Below are 14677 nucleotides of genomic sequence, written 5' to 3'. Positions count from 1 at the left end.
GCATTGGATTGTACACGTATTGACATCTTCTCTCAAAGTCTTACAATAAATGTCTTATAGAGGAATACTTTCCTGAAACTACCTTTGACAGCCTCCAGGAGAGAGTAAATAATCCAACAGAAATAAAATTTGCATTAGCTTTTCTCATTCTGGAAGCTACAATTATCTTCATTACTAAACAGAGATCAAACGCTAGATAAGGAAGCATAAATACTTGCCTATAGGAGTCAGTTGCAAGAGCACTAATTTTAGGTAGGACTTATGTATAGTTTCCAGGGATGATCTGTGAGTGTTTTGGTAAAGCCTGCCTTGTTTAATTAGTAACTTTCCCAGCAGTGATGGGGAATGAGAATTATCACCAAGGGTGCTACCACCCTCACCTAACTCAAGAGAAAGGAGTGGAAACTAGAAGACATTCTTCCCTCCTGACTCAGCTACGTAACCAACGTTTATTGAGAGTCCATGATGGTACTCAGCACTGTTCTAGTCACTGGAAACAGTGGGAAACTAAGCAGACACTCCTCCTAGATACTTAGTCCTCAGTTTAGCCACTGATACTTAAGGAACACTATGAGAAAAGTCACTCTGCATTTACTCCCTAAAGAGAGGAAGATGTGGTTCTCAACTCAAAGAGGGAGTGGTCCCTGGCAGCTTAGGAAGAAAGGGACTAAGGCAGAGATGGCCATTGTACTGGAACTGGAAAAGGGGCAAGATTAGAACTGGGGAAAGAAGGGTAGGAGATACTGGGGGAGGGAGAGGAAGGCACTTTTAACCACAAAAGGAACTCCGCTATTTTGGCCAACTCTGATGCCAAATGTCTCGTTCTAGTAGCAAATCAACCCTTTATACTTTTATAGGCTCTTCCAATACTTCATTGTCAATAATTAGCCTTTCTTAGAAGTTTCCTAATCTGTTGCTGATTCTAGAGTTTCTGTTTTTACAAGAAGAATCCAACTTAATATTTACACTTGCAAAAATAATTGCAACACCACTGTTTGTTGAACCCGGATGTGCTAGACACTACAGAACGCATCATATAGACTTTCTGATTTAATCTTCACAACAGTCCTATTTGTTGGATGCCATTAATCCCATTTGACAGATCTGGAAACTGAGGCACAGAGAGGTTGTCCAGGTCACAAAGCTAAGTAACTATTGCAGAGAGGATTCTGACCTCTAGTGACGCTTTGTGTAAGAGATTCTGTAAATCATATCGAAGCGTATATGTTTCCCTGAACCCCTCTAGAGTTTTCTCCCAGTCGAGGCTAGTTAACAAGGGGTCGAAGAACTGTCCGTTTGGATCATGTGTGATTCTTCTAATAACCGCTTCTCCCTGAGCCAGACAAGCGGCAAACCTGTGGGAAGCGCTGAAGGGGCCAGGGGAAGAGGTGAGAAGCCTTCGCGGAGATAACCACCTGAAATCCTGCTCCAGAACCTTCGCTCCCGGACAGCGGGCCCCACGCACCCGGCCGCGGTGAGGACGCGGGTCCGAGCGTCACTCGTCTTTCTCCTCCGCGCCACCTGGGCCTCGCGCACAGTTACAAAGCGCTGGACCTTCCGGCGGCCTCGGGCTGCAGGGCCGGCTCACTGGCCGCCGCGGGCCTCGGCTGCAGAGCCGGGCCACCCTCCGGCGACGAGCGGGGCGGGGAGGGGAGGACGGAGGGGCGGGGCCTGCCACTCCAAGTCCCCAAGCCGGGGACGTCACGGCTCCAGGTGCGTGTGCGGCGGGGGGCGGGAGTCCACCGTGCGCCTCCCTCCTCCACGCAGGTCCCACCTCAGCGCGAGCAGCTCGGCCGGCCTCCGGGCTCCCGGCTCCGGGCTCCATTTTCTCGCGGAGGCCACACCTGGAACCGCGCCTTTGGGCAGGGCCGCGCGGCCGCCGCGGGGGAGGGGACCCTCGGGGCGGGGGCGCCGGGGAGGAGCGGGCGCGCGCGCGCGCGCGCGGGGACGCGGGGAGCCGGCGGCGCCGAGGGGTGCTGGCGGCCCGAGACGGAGGCTGCGACGCGATGGCGCTGGGCGCGGGGGGCGCGCTGCTGCTTCTCCTGGTAAGTGCGGGGAGCAGGGGCGCGGAGCCTCGGGCGGGCCTGGGCAGCTGCGGGCGCCCGGCCCGCGCCCCGACCTGCCCGCTTCCGCCGGGCAGGGATCGGCCCGCCCGGCGCTCCCTCTTTGTGCCCCGAGGTGGGAAAGGGCCGAGCAGGCGGCGGCGAACGCTGACCCTGCGGCTCCACTGGGAAGGAGCGGGCGTGGGAAGCTGGCTGAAGTTCCGTTTTTCTTGCCGCCACGCACAAGCCCTGGCGCGTTTCTGTATCTGCGATCCGCGGGTGTAGTGAGCCCTGGAGCCGGGGACACCTTTCCTGGAGGTCGAGGGCTTTGTCCGGAGTCTCCTCAGACGGCAACATGGAGGCGGCGGGGGCAGCGGCCGCGCCTCCTTCCCGGGGCTCCCGCCACCTGGGCGCGGCAGTGACCTGGGGCAACACCTGTATTCCTAGACTGCAGGAAAGGGCCCCAAATAGTTTCTTTAATGTATTTTACAAAGTGTAATTTTTTGGTTAAAGCCACGTTACTCTTGAAATCACCCACATATAGTCTGAACTTAAAGTTCTCAAAGTTGGTGTTTTAAAACAGTCGCCTAGTACTAAAGGTAATGAACATATGTAATAGTTTTAAGATTTTTTTCATTTTAAAAGATTACAGAAAATCGATAGGCAGCGCCACGGTCAAACGGGATTTTCAGAGGTTCTTAAAGGAACTGGCAAACAGTGTTCCGTCTCTCGATCTGCATTTCTTATGCCTGGCTTCTGCATTCAGATGGGTTTTTAAATATGTTTGTTTTGTTTGTTAAAGGAATTGTGCATAATTAAGAAATGTATCTACTTTGTAAGGGTTTGCTAGATGGGTTTTGATAAAGTGACAGTTATCCTATTCATATAGGTGTGCATTCACCTTCCAGAGACTTAACAAATGTATGTTCAGAGAGATTAGGTACAAAATCATACTGCTTTCTTATATAATGGTGAAAATAAAAACTACAAGTACATTCTCTGTATTGAAGCCGCTAACTTCCAAAAGATTGCCTTCTCTCTATCCCAGAATTACAATGAAAGAGGGAAAATATTTTTTTTCCTGTATATATATATATATATATATCTCACACAGGAAGAAACATGACTAATGAAATCTAGGGATTTCAGTGAACTCTCACTTGCGTGCTGTTTAGGACCTGCGGACCTTTGGCACACCAGTTAATTTTCATGCTTTTTATCCATTTCATTTTGCCTAAGTCATTGAGGTAATTTTCAATTCAAGTTTATTTTGTTAATAAAACTTTTCAAAGATAATTTGTGGTTTCCTTTTTGGCCTCCAGAGTAGCAAAGCAACTAGTTCCCTCATCATGGTACTTCCTGACTAAGGAGATTACAAAACTAGCATAGCACCTAGCTTAGTTTGGGGGTTAAATATTAAATCCTAGAAAAGAAATTGCCTTTGTTCTCAAATGATATAACAAGCAGGCCAATTCAAGTACATTTACAGAGAAATAGGTATATAATTTAGGCATATTTTTTACTTTAGCAATTCAGTATTTTTACTTTATTGAGCAGTGATTGCTCCTTTAAAAAGTGATTATAACTAACTGAATAAGCAAAATTCTTGGACACTTCTTTGTATTTTCTGCAATACTTTGCATGATATAAATTTGAGTATGTTTATTTTTGGTCAAAGAACAGTGGGCAGCTCAGCATTTTGCCCCTCATGTGTTTGAAGTTGGAAGTATAGATTTTAGTGAAGAATATTTGAAAGCAGCTATGCTGACAGAAGTACTTCTCCAGGACACAGCTCATTTATAGAAGGTAATAGAAATTGTAGTGCGTATGGGTCAGAGTTCAGTTGTAGGTCACAGAATTCACTCTAGCTAGTTAAAGCAGGAAGATATTTATTTCAGGGCATTGTGTTGATTGCATCCGTGTGGCAAGGACTGGAAACACTCCATTTTGAGCTGTCAGTAATGACTTCAAAGCCATCCAGCAGAGCCTAAGCACTTAGGGAGCTGCTGCCTCTCCTGTGATCAGGAACCAACACCGCCACCCGGCAGTGTGGAAACGGCCATGATCCGGGTGCTACTTTTGCTGCCAGCTCCAGAACCATGCCACGTTTGCTAGGATGCATACCAACGAAATGTGCCAGGACTCTGCGTCTTGGTACCCATGAATCTCGTATGGAATCTACTAGATGAACACCAGAGCCCAGAGTAAGATAGCTGCAAAAACCCAGCTCCATCCACATCTATGCTGGCCAGCAAGAACAGCAGACACATAGCTTCTGCTTCACTTCCTTCTTTCACATCTCATGTAGATGCTGGTTGTTGAACCTAAATCACATTCAGAACCTTAGCTGCTGGGAGTCTATGATACGTGGTCTCTAGGTTTCCTCTGAAGTTCAGGGAGATAAACCAGAAGCGAGATGTTGAGTGGCACCCACATAGCTATCACACAGATAGAGCCCAACTCTATCAAAATGGGAAATAGAGGTAATATTGTAAATAAAGTCAGAGAACCTTTCCTCACCAAGAGTTCTTTACCTGGGATTTACCGACTCCCAAATGGTCCATAGATAGAATTCAGAAGGTCCTTAGACATGGCTGGGAATAAATTACGTACCTGTTCTCACTAATGTTTAACTGAAATTTAACATTTCTTTAAATTATGTGTAGGAAAGACACTGCAATAGCATAGCAGTACTTGTGACTTTAGACAATAGAAATCACAAATATTTTCACATAATACTATAGGTATCTTAAAATACCATTTTTCTCATCATTAATAGACTTTCTACTATATTTTATTACTTAATGTGTTGATAATGAAGTACATGATATGACTGCATCACAAATTGGTGTTTTTTAAAGAATTCTGCTAACTTTCAATATAATTGAGTTCATTCATAATTCGATGCTTTTTATTTTATAAATTTAAAAACATTATTCTGAGAAGAGGTCCACAGGCTTCAACACCCTGCTAAAGAGGGCACTTGGGGGAGAGATTTTCTGGTGGTTGCCTCAATTTTGCCTTTGACTAATTAAGCTTGTCCTTCAAAATCAAACTACATTTTAAAGATTCAGTGGGAGCAAATTATACTGTGAACGGTTGTGTCTACTAATACGTTAGTTTGTTAGGGCTGCTATAACAAAGTACCAAAAACTGGGTGGCTTAAAACAGAAATTTATTTTCTCACAGTTCTAGATGCCAGAAGTCTGAAATTAAGGTGTGGGCTGAAACCTACAGGTTTCCTTCCTTGCCTCTTTCTGGGGTTGGGCGGTTGACCAGCAATCTCTAGGATTCCTTGCCTTGTCGGTGCACACTCCAGTCCTCTGTCTTCACGTGGCATTCTTCCTATGTCTCTTCATATCGACTTCGTCTGTGCATGTCTGAGTCTGTGTCCAGATTTCCCTTTTTTATAAAAACACTGGTCCTGTTGGATCAGGGCTCACACTAATGACATCAACTTGGTTAAATCTGCAAAGACCCTGTTTCCAAATAAGGTCACATTCGGAGGTACTGGGGGTTAGGACTTCAATATATCTTCTTTTGAGAGACACAGTTCAACCCATAACAAGTAGGTTCAGCTATCTATAAATTATCAACAACTTTGGAGTTATACTTAAGGTTCTAATATGCAAGTGGATAACAGATTTTAGAATAAACTCAAGTATAAGTGAGATGGTAAATATTGACGCTTATAAGAATAATCAGTTATATTCAGGGATTTTAGAAATGTATGATTTCACATTTGTTTTTGTTTCTAAAAAATTAATAGGTAATGGGGAAATGGCAACTCTTAACAGAAGTTTCTTTAATTTTAAACTTAGGGGGAAGTACTTTACAAAAAGACATGAGCATTAATTTCATTTACATTCTCCCTGATCATTAGAAATACCTGATGAGCAAAATTAAAATCTCCAAGGTTAAAGTCCAGAAATGTATATCGCTAGAAACTTCCCAGTTAATCTAATAATTAGACAGGTGTGAGAGAATTACCAATCTAAATTTTGCAAAATAGTTTATTCATGAATGAAGCATACAAATATTTATATGGAAAAGAAATTACACATTGAATAGGGGTTCATATTTTTAAAACCGCCAGATTGCAGTAAAAGTCAGAAAGCTTAACTGAAATTGTAAATGAGCTTTAGATCAATTTTAGCATTTCTCAATCACAGCTTTTTTTCTGTCTTTCATTGTGCCACAGATTTTAACAGCTGATAACACTTTTCAAACATACAGTCCACATATGATGAAAGATTGTTTTCTCAGTTAAGTTTATCTTAAAGTTTCAGATGTATACCACATACGACATTGCACTCTTTTTGTTTACTTCAAATTATTTTAAAATTTATTGAGATTTTTATCATATGCGAAGCTTGATGGTTAGGGTGAAGGAAGCTGGAACGCCAGGATTTGTACCATAGTCTAATGGTAAGATGAATGATGCCCACAAGAAAATAAACTAGGTAGGAACTAACCCCATATGACCACTACTTAGTGATTCCCTGCTCAATTCTAGACCGTGTGCTAGACATTGGGAGACCAGTAAAAAGTCAGATGGGTTCTACCCTCATGGTGCTTACAGTCTAGTAAACAAGTAAATGGCTGAATTCCAAATGGGTGATGGTAAGAAGGGTAATGATAAAAGAACACACGGTGTCATGGAGCCTACAGAAGGAGCCCCTGCATTGAGCATCCCAGCTAAGACCTGAGAATAATTATAAACTGGTGAGATGATATGAAGAGAAAGAGGGGGAAGAATGTTCTAGGTAGAGAGAAGAGCATATGCAAAGGCCTGAAGACAAGGATGCATGGTTCCTTGAAAAAACAGAAAGAGTCCATGTAGCTGGAACACAGTATGCAGAGCAGAACGACATGCTGAAAGATGTCTGCAGCCTTCTTGATACCAAGGGAAGCCACAGAAGGCTTAATTGACAAGTGAGTGTTTTTAGGGAGGTGTTCAAATCATAAAGAAAATGAAAAGATGAATGTTAGCTGAGTTGGTCCGGAAGGGGTGGAGAAAGAAGAGATGGTAGTCAACTGGGTACAATTTTGCCACATTATTTAAAAAAAAAAAAAAACAAAACCTTCCAGAATTTAGGATGCTGTGACCAAAGACGGCAGAAAAGCCCAGACAGTCCTGTGGAGGGAGGGTGCAGCCTGGCTGGAGGGTTGGTTTGGGAACAAGGGTTCTCAAGAAAATGTCAGGGTCGGGGTGTGGTGGGAAGGGTGTGAAAGGGGCGTTTTGATTGTCACAAGGTGCAGGATGCTGCTGGCATTTAGTACTCCAAATGCAGGGTGGCTAAACCTCCAGCAACGAACAGAACCTTCAAGAAAAAACTGGCCACTCAGGAAGACTTTTCCTATCAGAAATGCCAATAGCTCCCCCGCTGAGAAATGGTGATCGGCAAATAGTGAGAGATTCTAATCAGGGATTCATCTTACTTACCTGTCTTTTTAAAATGCAAATATCCTCTCAGTTGATTAAGCCTTGATACATTCATTTATTCAACAAATATTATTGAGCACCTACTCTGTGCCAAACACTTTTCTAGGTCTTACCTCAAAATCGCACCTTCATGGGAATTCCTTTCATCAGTCTAGCAGGTGCCGCCTGGCTGATGGAATGAGAAGGCAGATTTGGGCGGAGACGAGAAGAGAGAGGTCCCATTTCCCCTATTCTAAAATACCTCCATCCCACTACTCTTTCAAGTTCCCTACGATACAAACTAAAAATACACAAATAAGTGGCCCATAAACTCCCTCATGTTGGAGATCCACCCTCCTTACACCCCAAAAGTGCTAACTGGGAAATGGGGCAGGGGGCCTAGCTCAATCGTCATCTTGTTCTAACACTGTCGATCGGCTCTTCTTTCAAATATCTCCTTCCTTTGCTTCCATAGTACTCTGCTGGGGGTCCTTTCACCTCCGGGAGGCTGCGGTGGTTTTCCCACCCGGCACCGGAGGATATGCTGTACTCACATCACCAGGAGGCACAGCAGGTACGTGGGGGAGGCAGAGCGTGGCCGGTAGCAGCGGTGGCTGAGGGGCGCGCCCCTGGGACCGCGCGGTAAGCCCTGCCCCTTGAGCCGCAGCGCCCTGCTCTCGAGCCTGCTGCTTCCTCCTTACGCAGAGCATTTCCCCAGGATTCTAGCTGCGCATTTCTACAGGCTGTGCTCTGAGAAGCGCATCCTTCTAGCTACTCAGACTTAAAATTTTGATACCCTCTGATCCCTTCCCCTATCCTCCACACGCAGGGCACTGCCAAGCACTAACGTCGTCCCCATAAAGACTGTTGCCTCCACCCACCCATCCCGGTGCCATTACCCTATTACGGGTCCTCATCACATCTGCTCTGGCTTATTTAACCTTCAAACTGTCTCCTGCCTCTCGTCGTGGAGCACTGCCAAAAAAATCTCTCCGAAGCTCTGGGGGCATAGTATCCCTCATCAGAAGCTGACCCTTATAGGATCAGTGAAGATCCTTAGCACAACTTTTTGTCCTCATTTTCTTACTCACTACCGACACAAGGTCTAGGTGTCAAATTGCACGCCTTCCTGTTCTTTGCCCTCCCTCTGCAAGTTCTGGCCGGTGCGGTCTTTAAAGCAGATCATTTCCTTCCGCCTCCCGTCTGCTCCCGCACCTAAACCTCTCCGGATTTCTCTAGAAGGAGGTCATTTCTGCCTTTTCTGAGCTCCCCAGAACTGCTTTTGCAGCTGCCCTTCATACAATGAATTTTTTCTACCTCTGTTACAGTAATTTATGTACACTTTATCTCTCCTGCTAAACTTCTTTAGAACAGGATCTACGTACCATTTATCTATACTAGCTCAATGCCTTGGACACAGAAGAATCCTTTAAAAACCTAAAAGCTAATGTATCTTTCTATGTTTGGAAAAAGGTGGAATAATAATCTGAATTTCATTTGTTTAGAAGAAACATTTAACGCTCAGCTAGTGTGGGTGGTTAAGTCTTTGTTTGACCTTTAACACATTCGGCAATTACTAGGTGTGCTTTCGCTATATGCCAAACAGCCTTCTAGATGCTTGTGAGCTGTCCCACTATCATGAAGCCTACAGTGGGGGAAAGGAGAATGTAGGGAAACTAATTTGACATTTTTTGAGCACCCACTGTGTGCCAGTAACTGGATTTACTGAATGTTATTAATGGATGAATCTGGGTAGAATCCAAGTCCCCCGACACCAAATGCCTCTCTGTCAATCCAAAGGCATCACTGTGACCTCCTTTACAAGCAGTTTTCAATAGTTAGTCATATGTAAAGCCTGAACTTCTGGAACTAGATAATTGGTTCAGTTTCATTACAAGATAGAATCATTCTAGAAAGGAAAAAAAGAAGAAATGTAAATTGAAATTTGCCTAATTGCACAGTCCTGCAGAAGTATTCTAAACAACTTTCTAAAACCATTGATTTTTCACTGTTCAATTTTGCCAGTCCACTTATTTGAAGCCAATTGAAAATGCCTGTTTTTCACTTTGGACCTTGGAGTCAATTGTTGGTCAGTTTCTGGTAGTTCCTGCAGTTTGACTTACTGACAGGACAGTGCCATCTAGTGATGAAAAAGGACAATTTGAAGTTCTTGGTTTTCTTAAGCTTCTGTGGGGGGAAGAAATCTGGTTTTCTTCATTCTATTTTTTAGTGTAATTTTCAGGAATATATTGCAGCAAAAGGGTGGAGACAGCCCATTATTTTTGTTTAAGAAATTATGTATTATGTAGATGTATCTGAAAAGATATATTTTACAGATTGACTTGTATTTTGCCTGATTCCAAAAGCATTTGTAGCAATTATAGAAAACACCAATAAAATGGTAAAATATTTCAAAAATGATAAATGCTCAGGATCAGTAAATCTTCAGCTAGAAGAAGAGGTATGAACCAGGAGGAAACACTGTTTAAAGCAGTTTTATTGTAGTTGATTACTACTTGTAAAGTGGAAAATCTTGTGATGGGAATAACTCAGTTGCTGAATTTCCTTATTTGGAATATATTGTTTCACACATCTCTGTAATTAAGGGTTAATTCTCCAGTCTATGAATTATGCAGGCTCTCCTTCCCTTTCCTTTGCTACTCTGTGATTTTACACAATTGTTTTCAAAAGTGGGGTCTCTGGACCAGCAGCATGAGCATTACCCGGAAACTTGTTAGAAATACAGATTTTTATACCCCACCCCAGCCCTACTGAATCAGAAACTCAGAAGTCTTGTGTTTCAACAAGATGATTCACGTGCCACTCAAGTTTGAGAACCACTGTTTATTAACATCCCTATTAGAAAATAATTGGGAATGGAAAAAGAAGATTAAATATGAAAAAGCCCACTTTTAGCTATTTATTAGCAACTCTGATTTTTTTTTTTTAATGTTTTAGGGGCCAAGGAAATTGACTAAATAAAATAATGTTGACTTTTTTGGGTCTTCTGTTTATTTGTCTATGCCAAGTTAAAAATAGGAGCTGTCCATGATTACACAAAAGGCAACTTGAAAGGACAGTTCACAACATGCTCTAACAACTCAAGTGTAGCACAGCATTGCTAACTCTGTATTTTAAAATTCTTGGCACCAGTAAATGTTTCCAAGGAAAATATCTCCCCCTTTAAAGTTAACTTCAATATGACTCACCCCAAATCATATTTATTACATTAAGATTAGCCCAAACATCTGAAGAGCAGGCAAAAGATGATGATCAATTTATAGAATTTATGATCAGTTATAGAATTTATGTCAGACAAAGTATATAATTTTACTATCTAAAATTCAAATTCAGAGTTGAAAAATTAAAGTTCAGAATATTGCTTTTCTTGGTTGTTGAGTTTTTTTAAACAGCAGCCATGAAAACAAATGTATGTTTAAACTAGCTGAGTGAGGCTGCCCTAGGAATTGTACTTATGTATGGGTCATTTATAAGTTGGATTTTTAAGTTGGGAATTTCTAAATATGGTATAATGTTTAGCCATAAAATAAGAAATTTTATAGACCACCTCTCCTCCTTCAAAAAAAAAAGACCAGAGGAAAATAGTATGATAGGTGAAATTCTAACATAAGTCTAACATCAGGTTTATCAGACCTTCTTGTGGATACAGGGTCTACTGAGGACCAGTTCTGTCTATACAATTAGAAAATTCAGGATATGTAATCAGAGGAAATAAACAAGTGGCATCCATGACCTTTATTTTATCTCATTTTGTTTCCTTTAAATTATTTTAGCCAAAGCTGGAAACACTTTAAGAATGGGTTGGGTGTAAGCCAGGGACCTTAAGAGCAATTTCTTATTCTGCCTTCTGTACAATGAAAGGGAGAAACAGAATTTTAAAACATTCTGCGTGGTTGGAAGGGTGGGTAGGAAAGGGAAGTAACAGGTTTTTCTGTGATTGTCAGGGGTGGGCATGAAGTTGACGAGCAACAGCGGGCATGTGTTAGGTCACCTCTATTTGGGTACTGAAGATCATCCGTTGACCACCCTGCTAAAGTAGGCTAAAGTTCTTTCTGGCTGAATGGAAACAATAAGCCATTATAATGCCTCAAAGTTAAAACAATATATATATTTTTTAAATGAACAGCATTTTTTTTTTTAAATTTATTTATTGGGCTGTGTTGGGTCTTCGTTTCTGTGCGAGGGCTTCCTCTAGCTGCGGCAAGCGGGGGCCACTCTTCATCGCGGTGTGCGGGCCTCTCACTATCGTGGCCTCTCTTGTTGTGGAGCACAGGCTCCAGACACGCAAGCTCAGCAGTTGTGGCTCACGGGCCTAGCTGCTCTGCGGCATGTGGGATCTTCCCAGACCAGGGCTCGAACCCATGTCCCTTGCATTAGCAGGCAGATTCTCAACCACTGCGCCACCAGGGAAGCCCCTACAACAATATTTTAAACTACTTTGTACCCCTCTACATCTCATCTTCAGTAAGTTATCTATTGGTCTGAGATATTAAAGTTTAAGGGGTCACCTAACCTTGGACTCATAGAATCACAAAAGAAAGCTTCAAAAGCCTCTACTTCAGGCCGACAGCCTATTAGCCAGGAAGAACTGTCATCAATGACTGTAAGTCCTCCAGGATTCTGTTTGTTAAACTCATCAAGGTGACTTCAGAGCAGGAAGTCTTTTCTAAAGGTGCCGACCTTGGGAACAAAGAGTCATTGATTGATTGTATTTTTTCAGTGATATTTGACCTTCCCTCATGGCTCTGCCAAAAAAAAAAAAAAAAGAAAATTATTTTCTTTCCAGTTACCAAGAAGGCCATTTTTGACAGGATGCATGGGATCTAACGGTAGAAATTTTTTTAAAAATTTTTTCTAAACTTCAGTAAATTGGGAAAGCTTTTGAAGGATTTTTCTGGTTCATCTAAAAACACCACTTCTTTGACTACAGAGACTAGAAGCTTACTTTTCATCTTCAGTCTTAAAGGCATGTCACACATGACATTTTTCTATCACCAAGTTCCTTGTGAGAAAAAAGAATGACAGATTTCATAGTTGGGAGAAACCATAATGGTCACCTTGTCCAGACGTCCTTCCAATGCTTGAAATCCTTTTACAACATCCCCACGGGATGTCACTCAAACTTACAGAACTGAAAATGTTCAAAGGGAAGTGGGAAGGAGTGGGAATGGAGGACAGAAGACAGAGTGTGTCAATTACTCCATTTATATTGTCTGCAATATGCTACCAGTTTGGAAATTTGCATAAATCCATGGTCCTCCAGAACTTGCATGACCTTCTTGACCCTAGCTATTACAGTAACTTGCAATCAGAGAAACATGGTCTAAGTTAGGGTTTCTCAACCTTGGCACTTTGCATTTAGAGCCAGATAATGCTTTGTTGGGGGAGGGGCTGTCCTGTGCATTGTAGGATGTTGAGCAGCTTCTCTGGTCTCTACCCAATACATGCCAGTAGCACTTACTTTCTCCCCCGCCCCCGACACACGCACTCTGGTTTCATAAGCAAAAATGTCTCCACACTTTACCAAATATCCCAGGTGACCACAGGATGTCACAGGAAAGGGGTGGGGGAATTTGTGTGCACAAAATCTCCCCCAACTGAGAACTACTGTCCTAAATTAAGAATGTGTGCTGTGAGATACACATTCCTAAGGAAACATCCAGATCGTTTACTTTAGGAAGGAGTAGTTAAGACCTCAACTATTTCCTTAGTCAAATAAACAAACAGTTCCACAACTGACAAAATGTTGGTACAACTCTCTTGGGTTGTTTGTACCATGAGTGTGGAGCAAATATTTCAGTCTATCATGTCTTTATTAAGTGTCTGTGAAAACAGGCTATTGCAATAGATGCTCTAAAATGCAAACAGCAGAACTATTAGGTAGATTCCAAAAACCCTCAGCTTTAAGGTTCATATCAATTTTGGTAACTTTTTAGTGAAGTGTACTGAATTACTGAATTTTCACAAACCGAACATACCATGTAACCAGCAACGAGATCAAGAAACATAACCGGCACCCTGACACCGTCTTCACTGAATCCCTCCCCTCTACCACCACCACCTTGACCATAGTGCTTTCATTCCCACCTCCTGGTCTGGCTATTCCTTTTGCAGGGCTCCACCTGACTTGCTCCCTCACCCCATTTCGGTCTCTATGCAGATATAACCGCTTCTCAGAGCCTCCCCACAGTCTTAAATCTCTCTACCACCTTGGCCCTGCTTTAATTTTCTTTACAACTTTTATCACACCCTACTTTCGTCTGTCTCCCCAACATGTAAGAATCCAAGAGGACAGGAACATTGCAGGAGCTTGGGAAATTGAAGGCATGGATAAATCCAGATTTCAGAAATTTTAAGATGAGGAAAATGCAAGTCTTAGAAATGAGGAAATACCGTCGTAATGAGTGCCTGCTATGTGCCAGTCATTGCAATAAATACATTTATGTATTATTTCTTTTAATTTGTATAATAACTCTGAAAAATGGTACACGTTAGGCTGCTTTCAAATGTAAGCACCAAAACCCAACCAAAAGGTGAATTAAAAAGAATGTTTAATATCGCATAACAAATGGTCAGGAGATGGGGTGGCTCCAGATTTGACCAATTTCGTAACTCAAAGATGTTATGGTTTCAGTTTGTCTTCTCTGCCATTTTATTAGCTTTCTACTCATGGTCACAGATGGCCATTGCGATTCCAAATGTCACATCCTTGCTCAGCAGTCTCCAGAAGCAGGTAAAAAGAGAGGCTATGCATATGTTTTTCTTCTTATCAGAGAGAAGAATCTTTTTCCAGACTCTCCTGATATCTCATTGGCCAAATTCTCTTACACGTTGTTATAGACTGAATGTTTGTGTCCCCCCAAAATTCATATGGGATAGTGTTTGAAGATGGGACCTTTGGGAGTTAATTAAGTTTAGATGAACCTTTTGCTACTGAAAAATAATTAAAGCACAGCCTCTGGTAACAACAAAGTTAAAAAGCAAAGCTCTATCTTTATTCCCTCCCCTTTAAAGTGGCTGAGGAGACTGGAAACAATTTTATAATGTGTGTGCTACACCTACACACCCAGATCTTGGCTTCTAAATACCATTCAGTATTAGAAATCAGGGCTCCTCGATGAAATGGTTGATTCTAAAGCTAGGACAGGGAAAATACAAGATGAGCCTGGAGCATCTTGTAATACTAGAC

General features: G+C 42.4%; 1 protein-coding gene across 1 annotated transcript in view; it reads left to right on the top strand.

Annotated features, from left to right (window-relative positions):
• The first annotated feature begins 1905 nt into the window (after positions 1–1905).
• The window catches only part of DSG2 (desmoglein 2), a 48288-nt gene continuing 35516 nt past the window's right edge, over positions 1906–14677 (top strand). Inside the window, exon 1 of the mRNA XM_057527284.1 lies at positions 1906–2045. Coding sequence (XP_057383267.1) covers positions 2007–2045 — 39 coding nt within the window. The 5' untranslated portion in view covers positions 1906–2006. The remainder of the gene's footprint in view (positions 2046–14677) is intronic.

The sequence above is a fragment of the Balaenoptera acutorostrata genome, chromosome 13, assembly GCF_949987535.1.
Source record: "Balaenoptera acutorostrata chromosome 13, mBalAcu1.1, whole genome shotgun sequence".
NCBI classification, from domain to species: domain Eukaryota; kingdom Metazoa; phylum Chordata; class Mammalia; order Artiodactyla; family Balaenopteridae; genus Balaenoptera; species Balaenoptera acutorostrata.
This window is presented reverse-complemented; position numbering and strand designations above follow the sequence as displayed.